This window comes from Siphateles boraxobius, unplaced genomic scaffold (genome assembly GCF_051911475.1).
Source record: "Siphateles boraxobius isolate OS27281-9 unplaced genomic scaffold, OSU_SipBor_1 12, whole genome shotgun sequence".
In the NCBI taxonomy this organism is placed as follows: Eukaryota; Metazoa; Chordata; class Actinopteri; order Cypriniformes; family Leuciscidae; genus Siphateles; species Siphateles boraxobius.
In genome coordinates this window covers 31,487,512-31,514,763 of record NW_027508722.1, presented here as the reverse complement: position 1 = coordinate 31,514,763, position 27,252 = coordinate 31,487,512, and the positions used below count along the sequence as shown (strand labels likewise).

General features: G+C 44.1%; 2 protein-coding genes across 5 annotated transcripts in view; one reads left to right on the top strand and one right to left on the bottom strand.

The window, feature by feature from the left end:
* mcph1 (microcephalin 1) overlaps nt 1-27,252 on the bottom strand; it is a 160,195-nt gene that overhangs the window by 58,596 nt on the left and 74,347 nt on the right. The window lies entirely within an intron of this gene.
* Nucleotides 1-27,252, top strand: part of angpt2a (angiopoietin 2a) — a 100,613-nt gene that overhangs the window by 48,788 nt on the left and 24,573 nt on the right. For both annotated transcript variants that reach the window (XM_077218091.1, XM_077218085.1), the window contains exons 5-7: nt 19,232-19,359; nt 21,122-21,223; nt 21,314-21,480. In XM_077218091.1, the coding sequence (XP_077074206.1) occupies nt 19,232-19,359; nt 21,122-21,223; nt 21,314-21,480 (397 nt within the window). The remainder of the gene's footprint in view (nt 1-19,231; nt 19,360-21,121; nt 21,224-21,313; nt 21,481-27,252) is intronic.

Sequence of the window (27,252 nt, the reverse complement as noted above, 5' to 3'; positions counted from 1 at the left end):
CGATGGATCTTACATTTGTGAGGAAAACGCAAGGAAGAGGGGGCTTGTGTGGATACTTCTTTAGCCACGATAGCAGGCCGGCTCGACATCCTCGCTTCTGCTTCCTGTTTTTCCGCCGTCGACGCTGCCAGCAGGAGCCTGTGACAATCCACACGGATCCCGGTGTCCTCGATATTTCGAGCGGTACGTTGTTTTCTTGTTGAAAATAGTCTGTGATAGGAACACTACTTCGTAAACCAATGCTGATCAGGTTCGTACGACTATATACACATTGTGCTTGGCAAAGTTCACCATACAATTGCCACATAACACCTATTAAACATACTAAGAAGCACAGAACGAGAGAGCTCAAAGCCGCTGCACTCGCGCACGCTGCCATCTTGGATTAGAAAAAAATTCCAAATACCTGGCTCTGGTAAGAACTCTATCTGCTGCGTTTTGGACCAGCTGTAGTTTGTTTATTATGTGTGCAGGGCAACCACCCATAATAGCATTACAATAATCTAGCCTTGATCTCATGAACGCATGAACTAATTGTTCTGCATTTTTCATTGAGAGCATATGACGTAATTTAGATATATTTTTAAGATGAAAAAATGCAGTTTTATAGATGCTAGACACGTGACTTGCAAATGAAAGATTGGTATCAAATAGCACACCCAGGTTCCTAACCGAGGAGTTGACAGAGCAGCCATCAAGTGTTAAACAGTATTCTAGGTTATTACGTGAGGAAGTTTTTTTTCCAATAATTAGAATCTCTGTTTTTTCAGAATTAAGTAGTAGGACATTGCTAGTCATCTAGTTTTTTATATCTGCTATACATTCCGTTAAGTTTGTGAATTGGTAAATTTCGTCAGGGCGTGAAAAAATATAGAGCCGAGTATCATCAGCATAACAGTGAAAACTAATGCCATGCTTCCTAATGATATCTCCTAAAGGTAGCGTGTACAGAGTGAACAGCATCGGTCCTAGTACTGAGGCTTGTGGTACGCCATACTGAACTTTTGATCGATAAAACATCTCTTAATTTACTGCTACAAACGGATAACGGTCAGATAAGTATGATTTAAACCATGCTAGTGCAATTCCACTAATGCCAACATAAATTTCGAGTCTATTTAAAAGAATGTTGTGGTGATAGTGTCATATGCAGCACTAAGATCGAGTAACACTAATAGAGAGATACAACCACGATCGGATGATAAGAGCAAATCATTTGTGATTGAAAATCCTCGCAGATATCATTTCTTTCTAAAAAGGAACATAGTTGTGAAGATACTGCCTTTTCTAGTATCTTTGACAGAAAAGGTAGATTCGAGATCGGCCTGTAATTGACTAATTCTGTAGGCTCAAGTTGCGTTTTTTTAACAAGCAGTTTAACCCTTAGGGGTCTGAGGTGTTTTCTTGGTCCTGGAGGTGTTCTGACATGCTCTGACATTTGTGCTTTTTTCAGTTATTTATAAACATGTTAATGGCAAAGGCTTAAATTCACTCTATATAGGACAAATGGGGCTACCGTAATATGTGAGCAACATGTATGTACATGTTTGTATTTTTAAGATAATAATGTTTATGCCTGGTTTGTGAAAAAACAAAAAACAAATGTCACTGAAATAAGGTCATAAAACCCATAGTGGTATTTCTTCATAAGACTTTTGAAAATTGTATCACGTAGCCTAGAATATTTGCTCCAAAACTATGTGAAAATCATCCTGCATACTCATTTAGATAAGACAATATATTGATTTAAAATTTGTATGACGTGTTTTGTGTGAGAAAGCTTTATGCGAGGAGGCGTGAATCTCTCATTAATATGAATGCATTTTACACTTGAGAAAGACAAAGACCCTCCCCTAATGGCCTTATCAGGTGCTATCAGGCCTGATCATTATGAGGAGCCTTGCACAAAGAATGAGGAGAAATTAAAAAAAGAATGGCTTTTGTCTGGATTGTCTGGATTTATTTACAACACAACATAATCCAAAAATACACAACAAAGGACAAAAATCACATTAGTAAACACACTGATCTAAAGACAAAGACTTAAACAGTCACACACCTTTGTGCCATTCCTGAAACATAGTAGCCTACATACCTGTGATGTCCAAGGTGTTTGACTTTTCATTTTACCATGTTCATGTACAGAGACTCATGTGAATGTTGAAGTCAGCAGGACTCATCCAGTGGCATCTGGTCCCTTTCTAAAAAATAAATAAATAAACAGCTATAAACATGTTGACATCAAGACAAACTATAGGGCTGCACGATTCTGGGAATACATTTTAGATTTTTCACACACACACACACACATAATATATATATACTTTTGAACAGCAGTGTGTGTGTGTATATATATATATATATATATATATATACATACACACACACACACACTGCCGTTCAAAAGTTTGGGGTCGGTATGATATTTTATGTTTTTTAAAAGAAGTCTCTTCTGCTCACAAAGGCTGCATTTATTTGATTAAAAATACAAAACAAACCCAGTAATATTGTGAAATAATAATTCAATGTAAATCAGCTGTTTTCTATGTAAATATATAGTAAAGTGTAATTTATTCCTGTGATAAAATTTAAATTTTCAGCATCATTACTCCAGTCTTCAGTGTCACATGATCCTTCAGAAATCAGTTTAATATAATGATTTGATGCTCAAGAAACATTTTTCATTATCATCAATGTTGAAAACAGTTATTTACATTTTTATTTCAGGATTCTTTGATGAATAGAAAGTTCAAAAGAACAACATTTATCTGAAAAATAATCTAACATTTTAGGCTGGCACCAGTTTAGTAGCTACAATGTAAAGTTTTTGCAACAATAAAACACTTACTATTATGTCTCTTACCATAAAAATTGTTCTCATAATCAAAACGTCTTCTTCTGAGGTAAATCCAAGGTAAATCCATGCACAAACAGTCTTCCAAACTGATGCGAAGTAGAGAAATACTGGAGTCGCTGATTCTTTATTTGGAGCTGATGAGGGCGTTAACAGCTCTGCGTTCCTTCACGTAGATCATTTGAATGAGAACAGCTCGCGCCCGTGGGGGTGTGGTCAAATTAAAGATAAGTAGCTTGGGCTGGAGAAAGTGTACATGTCGTTGCTTTCATACGGATTTCTTAAACCGAGAATATTTGTTTTTGATATGATTTACTTCATTTAAAAAAGGAGACTTCAAGCTTTGTAAAGACATTACTTTCATGTGTGGGTGGCAAGTATTGGGTGTTACAGATCATTTTCTGTCGTGTTTCAGAATGAACTTCACATTGAGAGAGAAGACAGAACGTGCATCATGTTTTTTTTCTTTATTTTACGAAAAATACAACTTTTTGTTTTTATTATTAGTGTACACAAAAAAATAAGACATTTATCAGTTTTTAATGATATATAACACTTGCCTGTATGACAAAAATCGACGGAGTTATTTGAGTTTCTTTTGCACTAATAAGAAAAAAAGCGAGACTATCGCGCCGGCGCGATAGCCGACTCCAGGGGGTTAAGCTGCGTTGCTTTGACATTGTGGAAAATAGAATAATAGAAACAAAATGTTTTATCCTTTTACCCGTTATTATCAATCTAAATGAATCTACTGTGAAATATAGGAGAAATTTAGTTTTTCTATATTTAAATTTAGTTTTTATTTATTTAAATTTAGTTTTTATTTATTTAAATCTACCCTACTTTGTCAGTGAGAAAAATATTATAAGAATACCTTATTAAAAATATTGCTTAAGTTAACAGACCTGTGTGTGTGAATATACAGGTACTAATATCCCGGAGCATGGGAGACCCAAGACGACCAGCTCCAAAATATAGTTGCAGGAGGCTATCGGAACTTCAGACTGACAGGAGACAGCCTAATGTGTGCCTCCGACACATGCTTTTTTCTCTCAGGGTATGCTCCCATAGCCTTGATGTCAATAGACTAACCTGCAAGGCAGCAGGGCAGTGGCTGGCCATGAACGACCTCTGGGGACCACTGCAACTCCGAGATCCCCCACCAAAGTTAGCTTGGAGCCGCGAAGCACCCAGTTACCGTGTGTGGCCACGAGGAGGCCCGGTGGGAGTCTTGAAAATGGAGAGGCTATATACTGGCAGGGGAGACTTATAAGTTGCTTCCCTGTTCACCATAAAGGCTAGCCAGTGGCAACAGGTCAAAAACAGCTGCTGCACTAGTCGCATCACATTTCCCTGTGACAAGGCACTCACAAACTATGGTGAAGATAGTTTTACTGGGGCCTGTGCATCCCCTTTGGCACTTTAAATACTTTCCCTTTGCGCAGCTCTCCACCTCTGACCACCGTGTACAATACTCTGATCTCATACTCGGTCGAAGTCTGGCGGCGATGGGGTATCTGGTGACGGGAGCAGGGAAGAATGGCCTGGAAGCTTCTAACTAGAAGGGTAGGTTACCGCACCTACTGGGAATTCCAATTTGCGGTCGAAATAAGAAAATAATTCCTTTTAAACTGGCAACATGGAATGTCAGGACTCTCCTGGATAATGAGAGTAACAGACCTCATAGGAGGACTGAAGGGTGAAGGCTCGTTGAAAGAAGAGAGAGGAGGATATACCTTCTTCTGGAGAGGCTATCCCCCTGTTAATAAGCATCACCAGGGTGTGGGAATGGCAATCAAGAACAGTCTCCTGCCCTGTCTCACTGAAACATCCATCGGAGTAAGTGAAAGGTTGATGACCCTCCGTATCCCCCTAGCAAAAGCACGCTATGCTACTCTACTAAGTGCATACGCGCCCACATTATCATCAGACGACAGTGTGAAGGATGGATTCTATCAGTTACTAGATGACACCCTTCAGCGTATCCCTAGGAATGATAAGATATTCCTTTTGGGTGATTTTAATGCTAAAGTGGGAAGACATAACGATGTATGGCGTGGAGAAATGGGTAGACATGGTGTTGGGCAGGTGAATGCAAACGGTCTGAGGCTGCTAACACTCTGCGCAGAGCATGACCTCACTATTACAAACACATTGTTTCAGCAGAAAACCAAATATAAAGCATCTTGGATGCATCCACGATCTAAACACTGGCATTTGATTGACTATGTCATTGCAAGACGTGAGAGGTGCGGAGTGCTGGACAGATCACCGCTTGATTGTTACCAAACTCCATTTCAAAGTGTGCCCCCCACAGCGTCTCAGGAAATCCACCAAAAAGCAACTGAATTGTGCTATGCTCAAGTCGGCTTCAACAAGGAATATGTTCCGCCATTCAATAGGTATGAAGTCATCAGAGTGTGAGTCCATTCTGTGTTCTGATTACACCGTAGACCAGAAAGGGGCACCAATTGCCTCAATGTTACATGAAACTGCAGTCGATTCTATGGGCTATAAAACGATACTCGGTTACTAACGTAACCTCGGTTCTCTCTAGAGAGGGAACGAGTATTGCGTAAGTTTAGCTTACGCTACGGGAAAGATTCATCTTCTCGAGATACTGAAGCCAAAAAATTATCCTTAATTTTGTATTCCTTGTCAACGCAGTGCAGCAGCTAGCAGACCTAGAGCAGGCCATCTCACGTGCTCATTGGCTGCCCTGCGGGCAACTGCTGCAGCCTACCAGTGAGCCCGGCGTGACGTCACGCCCAATGAAGGGCGCCCGCGCCTTCATAGCGTCACAGCCCGCCAGAATGGGCGTGGCTTAGCGTATAACACTAGGGGCTGTAGGCTGACTTCCCTGGTTTTCGTCGACTGAAGCGAAGTCGCTCGTGGCGCGAGCACGGCCGGTTACGCAATACTCGTTCCCTCTCTAGAGAGAACCGAGGTTACGTTAGTAACCGAGCATCGTTCTCTTACGAGAGGTTCTCTCGTATTGCATAAGTTTAGCTTACGCTACGGGAACACTTTGTCAACGCCGTGCGCGCCAAGCATCCACATGAGACCCCGAGCTTTCAGGGGAACCCCATAAGTGGAAAAAATAAGGTGGCCAGCCACGCGGGCCATCACTTGTACATAAGCACAAATAGGGAATACAGAGCAGCGCGCCGGTCTGTATAGGCACATGGCACATACCTTACTTAGTGCAGCTCAACCAGGAGAGCTGAGTCATGTGAGAGTGATCTGAGCAGGAGATCTGGGCAGAATACACCTCTCCTTCAGACTGACAACAGTTTAGGCTGCAAGGCAGGAACTTCTAGGTTATAAAACCTGACAAAGGTAGACTGGGATCTCCAGCCCGCCGCTACACATATGTCATGGATAGAAATTCCACTGGACCATGCCGACGAAGAGGCCACGCCTCTCGTGGAATGAGCCCTGATGCCCAGAGGGCATTGCAGACCTTTTGACGCGTAAGCGGCCGCTATAGCGTCTACAATCTATCTGGACAGGCTCTGTTTCGAGGAGGGGAGACCCTTGGTGCGCCCACCAAACGAAACAAAAAGCTGTTCCGAACGCCTGAAGGAGGCGGAGCGCGTAATGTAAAACCTCAGCGCTCTGACAGGGCAGAGGAGATTCACATCACCTTCGCCGTCAGATGCTGGGAGAGCTGACAGCGAAATAACTTGCGCTCTGAATGGTGTGCCCATCACTTTAGGGACATAGCCATGTCTAGGTCTGAGGATGACTTTAGAGTCATTCGGTCCGAACTCAAGACACGACGCGCTGACAGACAGCACATGCAGGTTCCCTACACATTTTACTGACGACAGTGCAGTCAGAAAGTCGGTTTTCAGTGATAGATATTTCAACCCCACGGTGTCTAGTGGTTCAAATGGGAAAAATTTCAAGGGCCTCGAGGACCAATGAAAGATCCCACATGGGAACCGACGGGGGGCGCGGCGGATTCATCCTTCTAGCTCCTCTAAGGAAGCGGATGGCCAACTCGTGTCTTCCCAATGACTGGCCGTGCGTCGATTCTGCGAACGCTGCCACGGCTGCCACGTATACATTGAGCGTGGCTGGGGACCTTCCCTTATCCAACAGCTCTTGTAGGAAGGTGAGCAGATGCGCCACCCCGCATGTCCGCGGGTCCAGACCTCTGTCGGTGCACCATCCAGAGAACACCGACCATTTAGACGCGTAGAGCCTTCTCGTGGAAGGGGCTCTAGACTGCGTTATCGTGTTCATCACTCCTTCTGGCAGGGCAACGAGTACCCGTTGATCAACCATGCATGCAGAGACCAGCGCTCTGGATTGGGATGCCAGATCGTGCCGCGAGCCTGAGAGAGGAGATCTGCCCTCACCGGATACGGCCACCGAGCTGTATGTGACAGCCCTGCTAGTTCCGGGAACCAAATCTGATTCTCCCAACGCGGGGCTATGATGAGCACAGAGTGGCGCGTTTCCCTGATTCTCTTGATCACCTGTGGCAACAGAGAGACCGGAGGGAAAGCATATAGCGGGAGGCTGGGCCAAACCTGGGCCAGCGCGTCCTCGTCCTTCGAACAGACCGTCGGGCATTGAGCGTTGTCTTTTGACGCAAATAGGTCGACTTCCGCTCTGCCGAAGAGGCGCCACAGTTTCTGGACCGTTTGGGGTGCAGGGACCATTCCCCTGGGGGAACATTGTCCCTGGACAGTTTGTCTGGGCCGTCGTTCAAATGGCCAGGCACATGCGCCGCCCTTAGCGAGTGCAGGTGCATCTGAGACCAAATAAGGAGGCGTTCCGTCAGATTGTATCTGCCCTGACGGTTTACATAGGATACCACAGACATGTTGTCCGAGCGGACAAGAACATGCTGGTCCTGTATGAACGGGAGGAAGCACTTCAGCGCGTTCTCGACCACTATCATTTCCAGACAGTTTATGTGAAAACCCTTCTCCTGGTCTGACCACTGGCCAAAGGCCGGTCTGCCCTCGAACAGTGCGCCCCAACCCGAGTTGGACGCGTCTGTCGAGATGACTTTACGATAAGAGATGGTTCCCATCATTACTCCCTGCTGGTACCAGTCGGCCACTAACCAGGGCTGCAGAGCTGCTATGCAGGCCTGAGTCACTCTGATTTTCTGGCCGCCAGACACCCGGCGGGACACGCGAGCATTCAACCAGCGTTGGAGCGGGCGCATGCGCAGTAGGCCCAGCTGGAGCACCGCTGCAGCTGATGCCATACAGCCCAACATCCTTTGAAATGTTTTCAAAGTGAGAAAGCTGCCCTTCTGGAAGGATGCGGCTAGGTGGCGAACACGGCGCGCGCGCTGTGTCGATAAACGAGCCGTCATGGTCACCGAGTCCAATGCTATTCCTAAAAAGGAAATTGACTGGCTGGGCAGTAATGAGCTCTTGGTCCAGTTGACCGTGAGACCCAAGCTTTCCAGATGACTGAGAAGCACTGTTCTGTGAGATAGCAGTTCTGTCTCTGACTGTGCCAATATCAGCCAATCGTCCAGATAGTTCATTATTCGCAGCCCCTGACTTCTCAGGGGGGCGAGCGCAGCGTCCATGCACTTTGTAAATGTACGGGGTGCAAGGGACAGGCCGAACGGCAGGACGGTGTAATGATATACCTGACCGTCGAAGGCGAATCTCAAAAATTGCCTGTGACGGGGTACTATCTGAATCTGAAAATAGGCATCCTTCAGATCTAGAGAAATAAACCAGTCCCTCGGGCGAACGTGCGCGAGGATTTTCCTGGTCGTAAGCATTTTGAACGGTCTTTTCGCAAGCACTTAGTTCAAATGTCTCAGATCTAGGATAGGTCTGAAGGCTCCGTCCTTCTTGGGTACGAGAAAATATCGGCTGTAAAAGCCTGACTCGCTCAGAGAAGGCGGTACCTTTTCTATAGCCCCTTTGCACAGCAGCTTTGCTATTTCTGCGTGAAGTAGGTGTGCTACTTCCGCATTCACTATCGTCGCGGTCCGGGCTTGAAAGCGCGGGGGACGGCGAATGAATTGAAGTGTATAGCCCTGCTTTATTGTGCTCAACACCCATTCTGAAATCCCTGGGATAGTTTCCCACGCAGCTATGTGAGCCGCTAGGGGGCGAATGGCCTCCGGGTTCAGACCGCCGCCATTTGCGGGCTTGTGAAACTGAACCGGAGCCGAAAGCGCGGTGCGCACGCTCTCGGTTCTGGGCAATGGCTGCTCGCTGAAAAGCCGAAACCGATTTCTGATTTATGTGAGATGTCCCAATCATAAGGGATGGGGAACAGTCTTTTGTCATTTTTTGACGCGCGAGCAGCGCTCCGGTCGGAAAAGCTTCCTGTAAGCGTGAACCCGGGCACGAGACTTACAAGTGTATTTGATGCCCCGATCATAATGGATGGGGAGCGTCTTATTACGCGCGGGCGGAGCCCGGGGGGAGCCCGGGGGGAGGTTTGTGTTAGCAAGCGTGAACGCACTCTGGCAGGCACGAGACTTACATTCATAACCTGCTTTCTTTTGTGAAACTGACCCAGAGCCGAAAGCGCGGCGCGCGCGCTCTCGGTTCTGGGCAATGGCTGCTCGCTGAAAGCCGAGACCGGCTGATTTATGTGAGATGTCCCAATCATAAGGGATGGGGAACATTCTAATTTTTTTTTATTTTTTTTTTACTTTTTGACGCGCGAGCAGCGCTCAGGGCTGAAAAGCTTCCTGTAAGCGTGAGCGCGGGCACGAGACTTACAAGTGTATTTGACGCCCCGATCATAATGGATGGGAAGCGTTTTATTAATGCCCTGCATTTTGTGATAACACTTAAAACGCGCGGGCGGAGCCCGGGGGGAGGTTTGTGTTAGCAAGCGTGAACGCACTCTGGCGGGCACGAGACTTACATCCATAACCTGCTTTCTTTTGTGAAACTGACCCGGAGCCGAAAGCGCGGCGAGCGCTCTTGGTTCTGGGCAATGGCTGCTCGCTGAAAGCCGAGACCGGCTGATTTATGTGAGATGTCCCAATCATAAGGGATGGGGAACATTCTTTTTTTCACTCTTTATGTGCACACTCACAGCGAGCAGCGCTCCGGGCGGAAAAGCTTCCTGTAAGCGTGAGCACTAGACTTACAAGTGTATTTGACGCCCCGATCATAATGGACGGGGAGCGTTTTATTAATGCCTTGCGTTTTGTGATAACACTTAAACGCGCGGGCGGAGCCCGGGGGGAGGTTTGTGTTAGCAAGCGTGAACGCACTCTGGCGGGCACGAGACTTACTTTCATAACCTGCTTTCTTGATCGTGTAACAGAGCGGGCAGATAGTGGGCACAGACTTGTGGACACATTTCTTACATTCAACACTCGAGCAGCTTTTCTGCGCTTCATGAGAGTGTGCTCTGCGAGGTTCGGAGTGCTTATGTGTAGTGGTGAACACTGGGGCGTGGGCACTTTCATTACACTTACAACACCGACGGCATGAGCCGGACCAGACACTCTGATTTTCTGGCCGCCAGACACCCGGCGGGACACGCGAGCATTCAACCAGCGTTGGAGCGGGCGCATGCGCAGTAGGCCCAGCTGGAGCACCGCTGCAGCTGATGCCATACAGCCCAACATCCTTTGAAATGTTTTCAAAGGGAGAAAGCTGCCCTTCTGGAAGGATGCGGCTAGGTGGCGAACACGGCGCGCGCGCTGTGTCGATAAACGAGCCGTCATGGTCACCGAGTCCAATGCTATTCCTAAAAAGGAAATTGACTGGCTGGGCAGTAATGAGCTCTTGGTCCAGTTGACCGTGAGACCCAAGCTTTCCAGATGACTGAGAAGCACTGTTCTGTGAGATAGCAGTTCTGTCTCTGACTGTGCCAATATCAGCCAATCGTCCAGATAGTTCATTATTCGCAGCCCCTGACTTCTCAGGGGGGCGAGCGCAGCGTCCATGCACTTTGTAAATGTACGGGGTGCAAGGGACAGGCCGAACGGCAGGACGGTGTAATGATATACCTGACCGTCGAAGGCGAATCTCAAAAATTGCCTGTGACGGGGTACTATCTGAATCTGAAAATAGGCATCCTTCAGATCTAGAGAAATAAACCAGTCCCTCGGGCGAACGTGCGCGAGGATTTTCCTGGTCGTAAGCATTTTGAACGGTCTTTTCGCAAGCACTTAGTTCAAATGTCTCAGATCTAGGATAGGTCTGAAGGCTCCGTCCTTCTTGGGTACGAGAAAATATCGGCTGTAAAAGCCTGACTCGCTCAGAGAAGGCGGTACCTTTTCTATAGCCCCTTTGCACAGCAGCTTTGCTATTTCTGCGTGAAGTAGGTGTGCTACTTCCGCATTCACTATCGTCGCGGTCCGGGCTTGAAAGCGCGGGGGACGGCGAATGAATTGAAGTGTATAGCCCTGCTTTATTGTGCTCAACACCCATTCTGAAATCCCTGGGATAGTTTCCCACGCAGCTATGTGAGCCGCTAGGGGGCGAATGGCCTCCGGGTTCAGACCGCCGCCATTTGCGGGCTTGTTAAACTGAACCGGAGCCGAAAGCGCGGTGCGCACGCTCTCGGTTCTGGGCAATGGCTGCTCGCTGAAAAGCCGAAACCGATTTCTGATTTATGTGAGATGTCCCAATCATAAGGGATGGGGAACAGTCTTTTGTCATTTTTTGACGCGCGAGCAGCGCTCCGGTCGGAAAAGCTTCCTGTAAGCGTGAACCCGGGCACGAGACTTACAAGTGTATTTGATGCCCCGATCATAATGGATGGGGAGCGTCTTATTACGCGCGGGCGGAGCCCGGGGGGAGGTTTGTGTTAGCAAGCGTGAACGCACTCTGGCAGGCACGAGACTTACATTCATAACCTGCTTTCTTTTGTGAAACTGACCCAGAGCCGAAAGCGCGGCGCGCGCGCTCTCGGTTCTGGGCAATGGCTGCTCGCTGAAAGCCGAGACCGGCTGATTTATGTGAGATGTCCCAATCATAAGGGATGGGGAACATTCTAATTTTTTTTTATTTTTTTTTACTTTTTGACGCGCGAGCAGCGCTCAGGGCTGAAAAGCTTCCTGTAAGCGTGAGCGCGGGCACGAGACTTACAAGTGTATTTGACGCCCCGATCATAATGGATGGGAAGCGTTTTATTAATGCCCTGCGTTTTGTGATAACACTTAAAACGCGCGGGCGGAGCCCGGGGGGAGGTTTGTGTTAGCAAGCGTGAACGCACTCTGGCGGGCACGAGACTTACATCCATAACCTGCTTTCTTTTGTGAAACTGACCCGGAGCCGAAAGCGCGGCGAGCGCTCTTGGTTCTGGGCAATGGCTGCTCGCTGAAAGCCGAGACCGGCTGATTTATGTGAGATGTCCCAATCATAAGGGATGGGGAACATTCTTTTTTTCACTCTTTATGTGCACACTCACAGCGAGCAGCGCTCCGGGCGGAAAAGCTTCCTGTAAGCGTGAGCACTAGACTTACAAGTGTATTTGACGCCCCGATCATAATGGACGGGGAGCGTTTTATTAATGCCTTGCGTTTTGTGATAACACTTAAACGCGCGGGCGGAGCCCGGGGGGAGGTTTGTGTTAGCAAGCGTGAACGCACTCTGGCGGGCACGAGACTTACATTCATAACCTGCTTTCTTGATCGTGTAACAGAGCGGGCAGATAGTGGGCACAGACTTGTGGACACATTTCTTACATTCAACACTCGAGCAGCTTTTCTGCGCTTCATGAGAGTGTGCTCTGCGAGGTTCGGAGTGCTTATGTGTAGTGGTGAACACTGGGGCGTGGGCACTTTCATTACACTTACAACACCGACGGCATGAGCCGGACCAGACATTAAATACTCTTTTTTGAGATTTTTCTGGGTCGCCTTGAAAACGACGTTTGTGTGCAGGCGAGAGGGTCAACAAACCGGCTCGTTGGCTGCTAATTGAACCACTGCAGTAGCCTGTTTGAAGGGGACTGACAGGGAATAAACTTAAACACGCACGTCTTTTCGGAGGCGATGTGTCTGTTAGTAAGCGTGAGCGCTCGTGAGCGGGCACGTAACTTACATTCTTAATCTGACATTATACTCACTTGAGATTTCTCTGGGTCGCCGCGAGAACGGCGGATGTGTGCAGGCGAGCGGGTTGCATTACCGGCTCGTTGGCTGCCAAATACACCACTGCAGTAGCCTTATCTAAGGGGACTGACAGGGCGAGACATTTCGACGGCGGCGCGCAAGCCCGTCTGGGTCATGCAGAGAGCTCGAGAGGGCTCTGCATGACGCGCGAACGGGGACGCGAGGGCGGGGTAGCTCTCTTGTAACGTAAAGAGAGCTAGCCGCGTGCTCGGTGGTCGAGCAGAACTGGAACAGTGTTTGTACGAGGGCGTGCGCACGAGTAGTGGGCACGGGACCTACATGTAACACAGATGATGCCCGTCCGGGTCATGCAGAGAGCTCGAGAGGGCTCTGCATGACGCGCGAACGGGGACACGAGGGCGGGGTAGCTCTCTTGTAACATAAAGAGAGCTAGCCGCGTGCTCGTACGTGTCCCTCGGCCTCATTCTCAGATGCGACGGCAGTGAGGCTCGTGAGCGGCAGCTGCGCGTCGGTGAGGAGAGGCGGGGGGTTGAAGGCTTCGAGTCGAGCCCGCAGGGTCGACAGCGGAAGCGCTTCACAGCCGGAAGTGCGAGACATCTTAAAAAAGACACTCGCTGCTCTTTTAGAATAGGTTCTAGAATAGGTTTTAGCAAGGTAAAGGATACGTCGCCGGATAGCGTAGCTCGCACGGATGGCTGAAGGTGGCGAAGACGGCCGGCTTCCTCAGCGCTGTCCTAAGCTGGCTGTCCGCTGTTCGACGGCGGCGGTGGCTTCTCTCAGATCCATCGATGCGAAGAGCTCGCTGAAGAGACGAAAATCAGGGAAGTCAGCCTACAGCCCCTAGTGTTATACGCTAAGCCACGCCCATTCTGGCGGGCTGTGACGCTATGAAGGCGCGGGCGCCCTTCATTGGGCGTGACGTCACGCCGGGCTCACTGGTAGGCTGCAGCAGTTGCCCGCAGGGCAGCCAATGAGCACGCGAGATGGCCTGCTCTAGGTCTGCTAGCTGCTGCACTGCGTTGACAAGGAATACAAAATTAAGGATCATTTTTTGGCTTCAGTATCTCGAGAAGATGAATCTTTCCCGTAGCGTAAGCTAAACTTACGCAATACGAGAGAACCTCTCGTAAGAGAACCAGAAAACATCAGGACTGGTTTGATGAGAACTCTGATGCCATCATGTCCATGCTGGAAACTAAGCGCAGAGCATACATGGCTATCATCACCTGCCCTGCATCCACCATCCTTCGGCAGCAGTGGCAAACAGCACGCAAGGAGGTACAGACAACTTTACGTACTTTACAGAATTCATGGTGGTTGAATAAGGCTCAAGAAATTCAATCATATGCTGATAGAAACGACATATATAACTTCTACAACTCCTTAAAAGTCAGGAATTGTTCTATTACACCTTTAAAAGCAGCAGATGGACTAACAATTTTAAAAGATAGGAAACAGATCTTGGCCAGGTGGGCTGAATATTTTGAAGTTCTCCTTAACCATCAGTCACCAATTGATTATTCCATCTTGGAGGAGCTACCAAATCGACCACCTATCCAAGTCCTTGATCATCTTTCAACATTTCCAGAGGTGCTAGCAGCGATCAACTCCCTCAAAGATAATAAGTCCCCTGGCAATGACGGCATCCCAGCAGAGCTCCTTAAACAGGTTGGCTACCTGTGTACCAGGATGATTTATCAATACATCCTGCAGGTCTTGGATAAGGAGTGTGTCCCTCAACAATGTAGAGATGCAAACATTGTCACTTTATATAAAAACAAGGGTGAAAAATCTATTTGTAGCAACAGTCGAGGCATATCACTGCTAGCAGTTGCAGGTAAGGTCCTGGCAAAAATCATGGTACATAGGCTGGTGGAAAACCTAACCGAACATTTGTTTCCAGAGTCCCAGTGAGGCTTCAGAAAGAATCGGAGTACTGTGGATATGATTTTCACAGTGAAACAGCTCCAAGAAAAATGTTGTGAACAACATCAGGACAACTTCATGGCTTCATGGTGAATCGAGAGCTGCTCTGGGACATCTTAACAAAATTTGGCTGTCCAAAAAAGTTTTGTAACATCCTGTCACAGTTCCATGAAGGGATGGTAGCTCGTGTGACTTCAGGTGGTCAGGAGTCAGAGCCTTTTGGAGTACGCACTGGGGTAAGACAAGGATGTGTGCTGGCACCGGTACTTTTTAATATCTACCTCCTTTGTGTCACAAAAACTTCTGTGTGATAAGCTTGAAAGCAGCATTGGGATCACTGTCAACTTCAGGTTGGATGGAGAGCTCTTTAATATTCGAAGGTTCCAGGCCGCCACTAAGCTCTCAGTAACGCGGGTCCTTGAGTTGCAGTATGCTGATGACTGCGTGTTCTTGGCACAAACCCAGAAGAACTGCAAATTATCCTTGATGCTGCTGTGAAGACCTATAGCAGATTGGGCCTGTCAGTTAATACCACCAAAACTGAAGTGATATGCCAATGGAGGATCAGTCCTCCACCTACCATGCCTGTTTTTGCCATAGAACAACAACCACTTTCAATAGTGCCATCCTTTAAGTATCTAGGCAGCATTGTATCTGAGGACTGCAATCTCGATCATGAAATAAAAAATCGGATAAGGCAAGCTTCTGCAGCCTATGGCAAACTTCGACGCAAGGTCTTTCATAATAAGCACCTTCAATTGGGCACTAAAGTTACCATCTATAAAGCTGTGTGCATCACCACTCTTCTGTACAGCTGTGAAGCCCGGGTCATATACAGCCATCATCTAAGGTTGCTGGAGCGTTTCCATATAAGGTGCTTGCAGCGGATCTTGGGGATTACATGCTATGACCATGTACCACATTCTGAAGTGCTTGCTAGAACAAACTGCAAGAGTATGGAGGCCACAGTCACTGAACATCAACTACGTTGGCTTGGGCATGTTATTAGGATGCCTCAAGATCGTCTTCCACAACAGATCCTTTACGGACAGTTGCAAATGGATCGTTTCAGAGACCAAAATGGACCAGGAGAATAGCCTGTATAAATTGAATGCGGCTACTCGCCCGAAGCCCAAACAATCCCAATCTTATCTGTTTCTGCACCCCCCTACCAGCACTGGCCTTGGCCAAGGCCGCTGCTGGAACAACAACTCTCCCGGAAGAGCACTGCCGTGAGCCGCTCTTGCGTTCCTTCCCCGACTCCTCAGACACCTGGTGATTGTCGACTCTGCCTGGGACATGATCAAGGTTGCCTCCATGGCAACTTGCTGTGTATCGCTACGACAATCCTGCGGACTGAGGCTCCTAGATTATGGTGCCGGCTTAGCGACTCTCTCCAGGCCTACACACACATGAACTTACACATACACAGATATACACCTGCCCCACACCCCATCCCACGCCTTCGCCGCTTCTTACCCCCAGTCTGACAGGCGGGTCTGTGACCAGCGCCATAATGGCTGCAGGACCGGATGCTGCTTGCCTGGACTACCTCCATCCCCCACTCCCAACCGTGTTGCAATGTCTTGTTTGTAGAGTGTACTGTTTATGTGCTAATGTTGCTGAGGTGTTTTTTCCTGTTCCCAGACTGTACTCCTTACAGGAGCATAGTCTGGGGGTTGCCTTTTTTTCTCCTCACCTCTCCTCTTTTTTAATGCTGTATTTTTTCTCAAGTTGGCGCTGGATATAGCAGCCTCGGTAACACCTTATTACCAAAGCAAATTCCTTGTATGTGCACCACACTACTTGGCAATATAATTGATTCTGATTCTGATCAGGGCCGCCGCTCTGCAGGGGATCAGAAAAAGTGGTACAAAGACCAACTAAAAACATCACTTGGAAAGTGTCAAATTAATCCATCATGCCTTGAAGAATTCGCAGCAAATCGATCTACCTGGAAGCAGCTCTGCCACACAGGAATTGTGCAGCTGGAATCTGAGAGGAATATAAGGAAACAACAAAAAAAGACTACGGAGACATGCAACCATGTCTGCCTCTACAAACTCAGCCTTTACATGCCCAATATGTAATAAAATTTGTGGATCAAGGATTGGACTCTACAGTCATGAAAGAGTACACCGTAAATGAAGTGGAATGTCATCATCGGATACGATGGACTACCAAGAGAGTGTGTGTGTGTTTTATATCACTAGTGCAGTGTCCGTTTTCGGAGCATATAAGCTCTGCTCGCGTGAGGTGCGCTGCTTCCCGCTCGTGCTGTTCTGTAGTTTATTAATTTTATTAATTCTGAACGTGTCGCGTCTCGCCAGTCTATCTATATTGCACCAAATAGGACACTGCACTCCCTTCTGAAGTCGTTTGGATGAACGGTTCTCGAAATAATCAAAATGCAAATGGACAGACAGACATCAGACATCCCAACTTGCAAGAAGACTGTTCGGTTTTGTTGACGGGGGGTGATTGTTCGGTTTTACATGCGCTTCAAGAGGCACACACGCACATTTGCACACACACGCAAGGTCTCTCGCTCTCTCCCTCTCTGTCGTGCGCGCGCTACACGGTTTGGAGCTTGCGAGCTCCAGATTCCGGGAAATCTGAACTAATTTGGGGGCATCAGGGAGCCGCTATCAATAAGCGGGAGACTCCCGGAACTTCCTTAAAATTTTTCTCGGAACATAGAGAGATTCCGAAGCTTCGAATATTCGATGATCATTACTACCGAAGCTTCGAAGCTCAAAAAATGGTATTCGGACCAGCCCTACTTGGTACATCATAAGGAGGATGGCGTCTACGTCAATATTAGTCTCTCTGTTTATCCCGAGGTTTACCGCAGTCCGCCTTATCCAGATCTGATAAAGGACCAGCGCCTGGACACGAAGACACGCAGTCCTGAAGTGTCAACTAGTCTCTCCCCTGTGAAGAGCTCCTTCCCTTTACCTCTGTACAGATAAAATTTGTCGGGATAGTTCCGGTTCGCGTGGCTACACAGACGCGACAAAAAAATTCGGTATTATACATTCTTAAGCCAGACAAGTCGTTTGTTGAGGGTTGATTTGTGAAGGACTACACACCTGCGCACATATATATTTAAATGCGCATACCTAACGACTGAACACGTGATGCACATGTGCGCGCGTCTGTGTTTTCGCGGGTTTGCGTTTTTGAGGTTTGCACAGAGATAACGGATAATCGTTTGCACCTTCGAACCTATTTCAGGGAGTGCGACACCAGGCACTGTTTTATGCAGATGAGCCGGAGCACGTTAAGGGTTTTTCAGTTAGAATGATGTTGTGTTAGCAAGTTAATAACTAATGATCATCGCAACGAAAGTGAATCAATCAAAACTAACTTTAGCTGGACAATAACTTTATCCTAGAGCAGTGGTAAAGCCTAAACAATCTGTTACGGTAATTTCTATTTTCACTGTAAAGCTGCTTTGAAACAATCCATATTGTTAAAAGCACTTTATAAATGAAGGGGACTTGACCAGCCATTCGTAATTTCTTACTTAAATTGGAATTTAAAGTCCACACTAGAGGCTTAGTAACTACTAGCTAGTTTGTAACTATACTTTATGTGGTTAACCATTTAAAAAAAATTTGAGGATCAATAAATAAATATGGATGCAAAAAAAAAAAAGAATGACAAATGGCAAAATGACATCACTCCTGATCTGAGGGTTCCATAAAATGTATTTTATACATAGTTATGCATTAACTAAGTTTAATGGTCCAATGCAAAAATATTTAGTAGGGCATACGTTGTAACTTAGTGCCCATTTATGTCATAAACTAGGCTAAGTTATAACTGATATAGTTATAACCCAGCTTCTGTTTCTAGAAAAGACCCTAGACATTCCAGTCAGTGGTGGACAGCAAAGTAAAGCATTTTGTATCTACAGTAAATCTAGCAGTTCTTGTTTGATTTTATTTTTTAATGCATTTGAATATGCTGAAAAGATATGCAAAAAGCATTTACCACTTTATTGATTAATTTCATTATATTTATCAGATTTATTATTTTTGTATTAAGGAAATTTATATTTCTAGTAAGTTGTTTTTCTATTTGTCTCAGGGCTACCTTGCTTAATTACAAAATACTGCCAGTCAAGTCTTTAATGATTGCATTCAGCTCAAATGGCATTTGTTTTAGAATATTGAGTTGACAAACCTGGGGAAAAAAAATTAAAAGCAGTTAAATAGGAAAAGTAACAAAACTACAATCAAACAATCAAAAAGTAACAGCAAACTAAAATCAGATTTTTAATTGAATCGTGACCTCAATCAATTTAAATAGAATTGAGAGGTTCCAAACTATTCCCACGTCACTGAGGTCCCTATACAGCGCATACTGTCCACTTTGGTTTAACAAAACATTTATTTTATCAGGAAGCAATCCGGCAATGATGCAGGACGATCCAGATCAGTACAATGACTGTGCTGCAGTCTTCAAGTCAGGGAACAAGGAAAGCGGGGTCTACTCATTGAGCATACCTGATACAAAACAGCAGTTCAAGGTAACGTCTATCAACTTAATTCAAGTCAAAGTAGTAAAATACCAGAAAAATACTTAAAAATATAACATTGCATTGACATTCAAAGTAATACTAGCAAACATTAGAAAATTAAAATTTTCTCATTTACTCCCTCGTGTGTTGTTCTGACCATGTACTACATTCTTTTTTATCCACGAAACACTAAAGGTTGAATGTCAAAATCACTATTTTCCATAGACCAAAAGTGGATAGTAATTTGATTGCACAAGCTCACGAACACTTGAAGTCATGTCCTGATCTTATTTCCTCACTCTAACCCTTATTTTTCTGCATACACTGTACTTTTAAAAGACAAAAAAGCCAACAATAATATTAAAGCAAATTATCAATTGTGTTTAATTAAAAAATGAGGCCTTTAGACATTACCGATGCCAAAAGCCATGGTTTCTCAGTCATATGTATGATCGCAACAAAGTTTTGAAAACACAAATACAAAAGTGAATATCCATCATCTTTTTTTCCAACACTGAACTGACTTCAGCTGAACAACAGCAAAATGCATAATGTTTCTGTTATCACCGTTAAGCTGCTTTGAAACAATCTGTATTGTATAAAGCACTATTTAAATAAAGGTGACTTGACTTTAACACTTGTGGCGCTTTTCTACTGCATGGTACCGTACGGTTCGTTCGGTACGGCACGCTTTGGCGCTTTTCCACTGCATGGTACGGTACGGCTCGGCTCGGTACGGCTCACTTGTGGCGCTTTTCCACTGCATGGTACGGTACGGCTCGCTTTAAATGGTACCACCTCTGTTGAGGTTCCAAGCGTACCGTACCGATACTAAAATGTGACGTGGAAGCACTGTAGATCACTGATTGGTCAGACAGACAGAATCGTCACTACCAGCGTCATTGTATTTGCGAGACATCAAACCCGCTAGATTTAAATAGCCAGTAACAGCCACCGCTGTAGCACCTGTTTTAAAACTACTTGCTTGACTTGCTTGAAGAAAAAAAACTTTCAAAATAGAAATGGCTGAATCTTGGTCAGTGGACGAGAAGCGCAGACGTTCCTCTTGTTGGTTTCCGAGGAGCGGATAAACTATAACGATCAGTCATAATCCCACCCACTTTGAAACGGTACTAACTGCAGTGGAAAAGCAACCAAGCTAAAGCGAACCGAGCCGTGCTGCGCCGAGCCGAGTCGTACCACGCAGTGGAAAAGCGAAGCGAGCCGAACCGTGCCACGCCGAGCCGAACCGTACTGAGCCGTACCAAGCTGTACCATGCAGTGGAAAAGCGCCATTAGCTATGATCTAAAGTAAGGAGACCTATATACACTCAAATACTTCAATGGTGCAGTTTTTGAGCTTGAAAGTAAAAAAAAAAAAAAAAAAAAATCTTGTATGAAATAGAAAAGTATGGACATTTTGCCTAATAACCTTTGTGTTTTAAGAATAGAATTCAAATATGTGGTTTGAAAGACCCAAGGGTGACTAAATTAGTTTTAATTATTCTTTTAAGAGCAACCCTTTTGCTTAAGTTCTAAACACACTTCCCATCTGAGAGCCATTTTCTAAGAAACCTTACTTTAGAAGTAATGAAAGACTGCCAATTTAATATTATTTTTAGACTTTTTCAGCATTGAGAAAGTTGCCAAAAAAGATTATTTGTTTGTTATATCCTGGAAGAAAGGCATGACATGAGATTCAAGTTTATACAGAACGGACATGAATGATGAAATCTAGCCAGTAATTTACGATTTTTTGTTTTGTTTCCAGGCCTACTGCAACATGGAAATAGATGGAGGTGGATGGACAGTAATACAGAAGCGCTTCAATGGCCTTGTTGATTTTCATCAAACATGGAACAATTACACAATGGTAAGGATTTAATTGCGTTTACATCTTTCTTTGTACACTTCTGCCAATTTTACACATATGAAACAATGATTTTCTGTATGTCCAATCCAGGGGTTTGGAGACATCTCAGGGGAACACTGGTTGGGGAATGAAATCATCTCCAAGTTGACACAAGAAAAACAACATGTCCTCAGGATAGATCTGACAGACTGGGAGGGGAACACAGCTTTTTCAAAATATGAACAGTTCTCACTTGATGGAGAGAAGCAGAAATACAGGTGAACACCTTGGGTGTTTTTTATAGTATATGCTGTGTGATGTAGAATTTTGCTATATCCAAGCATGTGATTAGCTTAAGTCTTTGGGGTCGCCGATCACGCCGGCGTGATCAAGTTACATGACCAGTTTAAGACGTTGAAGCATAAAAACAAAGTAATGTTGAGCGCTGCCGTCCACTTCTGTCGAAAGTGCTGGCTTGAAATTCTGTTACTTTTTGTTTTGTGTTGATAGACCAAGTAAAAACGGAGATATGATCATTTAAACTTTATATAAACAAATATTGACGCGTTCGTAAAAGAACGCCAGATGTGATGCGACAGGCGTTGCATTTATTCTAATAACATCGTCGGTTTTTGTCATAAAACAAAACGGAGAAAAATGTGTGAATCTGCTGACTCTGCTCTTCAGGCTGCACGTTTTAGGGAATGGAGGAGGAGCCAACTGAGCAAAGAAGCGAAATTGAAAGGCAGAGGATTTGCAGAGTTGATAAAGAGAGACACATTTACGGTTATATATATCATGTATAGAGAGATATTATTGCTAGTTTTTGGAAGAGTTTGAGTAGATTTTGAGAGTAGTTTAGGAGTAGTGTAGATAGTTTAAGTAGTTTAGGAGTAGTTTAGGTAGTTTAGGAGTAGATTTAGATAAACTGTTTTGAGGAGTGGCACAGAAAAAAAATTAAATTAAATAAAAAATACCTGATATTTGTTGTAAATAATTGTATGTATAGTTTGATTTTGTGTTAATTTTACCTTTTGTATGGTATATTTGCACTATTGAGGAACCCCTCTTACTCAAGGAATGAAAGCCCTGTAATGTAGCTATCTGTGTAATTGTACATGAAGTGTTTTGAAGAGTTTCTAAGCAAAAAAGTAAAGAAAAAACGCCTATTGCCACACCTCCTTTTTGTGATATATAGTTTCATTTTATCTCAATTTTTACATTTTTTTATTTTGTATTTGCTCTATTTGGTAACCCTCATACTCTGGGAATGCAAGGCCTTAAATATAGCTCTCTGAATAATTGTGTGCACAACATTTTTAAAAAAGTGGCTGAGCTAAAAAGAAAGAAAAAAAGCCTATGGCTACACCACGCTTTTTTTGTAAATCATATTTTTTTTTTATATATAGCTTGATTATATCTGAATTGTGCCTGTATATGTTAACATTTACAACTTGTGTTTACATTTTAAACCTTTTAAAATGCTTCATTGAGCATGCTTGTGTTTTTTGTAGTAGAAAAGCTATCATTTTTCTATTCGGATTTTGTGTTTTTTGTGTGATTTTGGGTCCAGTATGTTGATACAGTACATCAAAGTGAAAAACTAATTGTCTGGTCATATAGGTGATGTTGTGCTGAAAAAAATAATACCAAACATTGGTATGGTAAACATTTGTTTATGTGGCAAAATTAAAAAAAAATAAAAGCACTCAAAAACGGCCAAAATAGCCCAAGACTCCGAAGGGTTAAGACAAAAAATATGGAAAATCTATGATTTTTGAAAGATGGTTGGTGCCTGTTGCATTCCCAAATAAAAAATTATAAGTGACTCGAACACACAGCACTTACAGAGTAGCGTTTAAAGTGAATCGAACCTGAAAATTAACAAATTATGCACTGAATGAATGCTCCTGAAACAAGCAGTGCAACTAGGGACGCTCCGATCGGTTTCAATTTTGCAGCCGATACCGATAGCCGATTTCTTGTCATGGTGGTCGGCCGATATCGATCCCGATGCTTAATATACTTAATATAAGACAAAGATAAATACAAACAAAATGGAGCAGTCTGATGCAGCCCACAAGGTTAAATTAAACATTGTCCAATAGTAAACTTTGGAGGACAACATAAACATTTAATCACCTAAAATAGAGAAGTCTGATGTAACTTAAACCTTGTCCAATACAAGTCTGAGCAGGACAAAAATTAAATAAATAAATCATTTAAACACCTAAAAGAACAAATTGGAGTAGTTTGATGCTACTCATTAGAAGGGATGGGCATTTCAAGCAAAAATAATATTCGAAGATCGCTGGGTATTATTTGATTATTATTCGAAAATCGCACCCCTCCCCCATATGCACGCACACATGGATGTACATGTATAGGCCACACACGAGAAAAGCGGAGTGACGTTTAAATATGACTTAAAAACGTAAATATAGGCCTACATTTTATATTTGTTTTATATACTAATTTAATATTCTTTTTTTTTATTTCATCTAATGTTGATTAAATGAAAAAGGAACCGCATGAGATGGGTAAGATAGGATCATAACATGCCCAATATATCAGGAGACAATTTGGAGTAGGTCAGACATGATTTTGACCACTTAATTAAGTTTTGTTTGGTAGAAAGCCATTTTCGAGTGAATTTCAAGTGAATTTCGTTTTGTAAAAATGTTTATCTTAATTTCAATCAATGTTTCATCAACAAATTGGCTGGAAGAAGCGAAATATAGCAGACAATATAATAGGACACGGAGGGGCGTTTTTAAAGTAGACATTTCAAGCGCGGGCGTGAACTGGAGCGCGTCTCATAAATGAACCGAAACCCAGCGTATAAGCTACTTTGCCTCACAGACCTGAGAACGTATAGAAAGCTTGAAATGTCTACTTTAAAAACATCAACAATTCAAATTGATAAGAAATGGGGTACTCTCTGCTTATGTAGGCTAATCCGTATGAAGGGTGCATTTCTCTCTATAGACGCTAGATGTTCACTAGATGCGAAGATGGCGTCAACATAGCCAACTGTATCTTTGCAGCCAGAAAACACTAGTTTATTAATAAACAATTAAAATGTATCATGCTGCATAAACATTACTTTTGCCGGTTCTTTGTGGCAAGCTTTATGCATTCGCTTGATATGCGGAATATAGGCAATATTACGATAACGCTCATTATTAGTGGTTGACCGATATATCGCCACGCCCGATATTTGGCTTTTTTAAAATGTCGGCATCAACCGAAGAGTTTTTCTGATTGGCCGATGTGTTAGAAACAGGACTTTTATTTTGACGGCGCTGCAGACTTTTATTTTGACGGGCGGCGCTGAGAACACCAGCACCTGAGAAGAGAACGGCGGCGCCTGAATCTGATCACAGCACTCACTCACATTCTCCGTCGATCTGTCAGTCATATCTAATACTTTGTTAGACAGAACCGGTGGCTACAGAAATGGTAATCAAAGAAAGTAAATGGTATGCGAAAAAGTAATGCGTTTGCTTTTATATTATTTGTAACCGAAAAGGCAAACAATCAGGCTAAAATACTTTCTCATTTACTGTCAACATTCAGCAAATGCGCATCTACATAATTTAAACAAATCTCTGAATATCTAATAAACATTTAATTTCACAAACCTTGCAGATTTAATGGAATCCAGCTGTGATATCTTGTGAAGTGTGCATTTGTAGCCTGCATAAACGTGTTCCTGCGAGTGTCGGTCCGTGCGAAGTGAGTAAATGCGAACAGAAGATAACCTCACAGGAGACGCGATCGAAAAACTTTAAATCCTTCATTTTAAAATATGCTGTGCTATATCCAGTTGCCCACTGTGACATATTCATGCTGTTTTCACTGTGTGCTGTATGTAAAATTAGCGTTACCTTGTCAAAAGTCAAAGTAAAAAAAATATGATTATCAGTGCGCATGAAATTACCAGATTACTGAGTGCCCTGTTACAGTGTTTACTTCCTTTTTATTCACATATTCATATACGTATGTTTAAACAATTACTTTATTTGTGAAAAATACTGTAATAGGATTGCAGATTCCAGAAGTTGCCATCTAAAGTATAGGGCCTAAGCATATTTATTTTAAATATTTTTAAATATTTATAAAATTTATCTAATTGATTAAATATAGATTACTATGTCGACTAGAAAAAAACTTTAGTCGTGCACGGGCAGCCCTACTTATTTCACATATTTCCTAACCAGCGCGTCACTGCGGGTGTTCTGAGCGAGCGGCGTTGTGTGGACTGAGCGAGCGAAGCATACTCTTCAGAAAGGCGATCTCTCTGGAGGACAATGCTCCTCCACGTGAGATTCCTTTGAAACATACACGGGAAATAGCTCATTTTTTTCATTGTTTCTCGAAACATCATAGTAATTCCACAGCGGCGGTGACATGACTCCAGAATCATTTAAGTCCCCACGCATGTGCCTTCTCACGTTTTCACGTCATCAAATTGTGATCGGTTTGTGAGATCGGCCAAGTTTAGTGAGTAACGATCGAGTTATAAAATGTGATTATCGGCCTATACCGATCTCCGGCCGATCGATCGGAGCATCCCTAAGTGCAACTTTATTTATATAATTACAACAGCAATTTGATGATTGCACTAATGTTCCCTCTAAGCTGCGTGCGTATGCAGCCGCACACTTCTGATGCTGCAGCCGCGCAGAAAGAATAAAATGCCGCGCAGAGGACAGACGTGAAATGAGTGGGGAAATCCATTTGATTGTAGATTAAAGGGATAGTTCACCCAAAAATTGAAATTAGTCCATGATTTACTCACCCTGAAGCTATCCTAGGTGTATATGACATTCTTCTTTCAGACGAATACAATCAGACTTATTGTAAAAAATGTCCCGGCTCTTCCAAGCTTCACAATGGCAGTGAATGGGTTTATGTCTTAGGAAGTCCATCAAAGTGCATCTATTCATGATTAAAGTGCTCTACACACACTCCAGGGGTTAATAAAGGTCTTCTAAAGTGAAGAGATGCGTTCGTGTAAGAAAAATATTTATCCATATTTAAAACTTTATCGACTAAAATAACTATCTATAACTAGATTCCGGGGACTTCTGGGGCGCAACGCTGCTTGTGCGACACATGACACAGGCTCCGTGTTTAATGTTTGTTTTATATCAAGTGTTTTATAGTTTTTGCTTATTTATTATTTATATTCGAGATGGCTAACTTCTGGACAATTCTGGGACTTCTGGTGTTCATTCCTCAACCAATTTTGGCTTTGTGGACAATGGCGACGACGCAGACTGGAGCATGTACATACACCATGAAAAATCTGGTTTATTCACGTGGACTATTGCTGGATTTGCGCCCGCTTGCTGTTCTGCCGACAACGGATTCAACACGTTTAAAAATTTCCCAAAATGTCTCTTGGTTGGCATCAGTTGGAAAAAGTTTGAAGCGAAACGGAGGAAAAGGGGTTCGAGAGGAGGAATACTCCAAAGGCTACGGAGAAGAGGTAATAGTAGACTGCCCTTACCTGCTATCACCTTATTAAATGTTAGATCACTGAGAAATAAATTGACGAGCTGTCTGCGTTGATCAAATATGATGAAGATTATCGTCGCACAAGCCTTTTCTGTTTTACTGAGATGTGGCTCTCTTAGGAAACAGCAGATTTTCACCTTGATGGATTTACTTTGATTCGGTTTGATCGAGATACTTTCAAGAAAATACTCAGAAAACTGTTGGTGGGGGGGGTGTGTATGGCTGTGAATAACATATGGGCAATGAACTTTACGCTGAGGGGAACCGTTTGCTCAAAACATTATGAAATCATGGTGATTTCCTTTCGACCGCATTATCTCCTCTGCCATTATAGCCTATCGTCTGTCACTAGGCTGGACGAAACACTGGACTTGTGCTATGGAAATATACCATGTGCTTACATCTCCAAGGCACGCCCGCCTCTTGGTCGTTCCGATCATAATGCTGTTCTGCTTCTACCTAGATATAGGCAAAAATTAAAAATTGAGAAAGTGCAAACTAGGACTATCCAGGTATGGGACTTT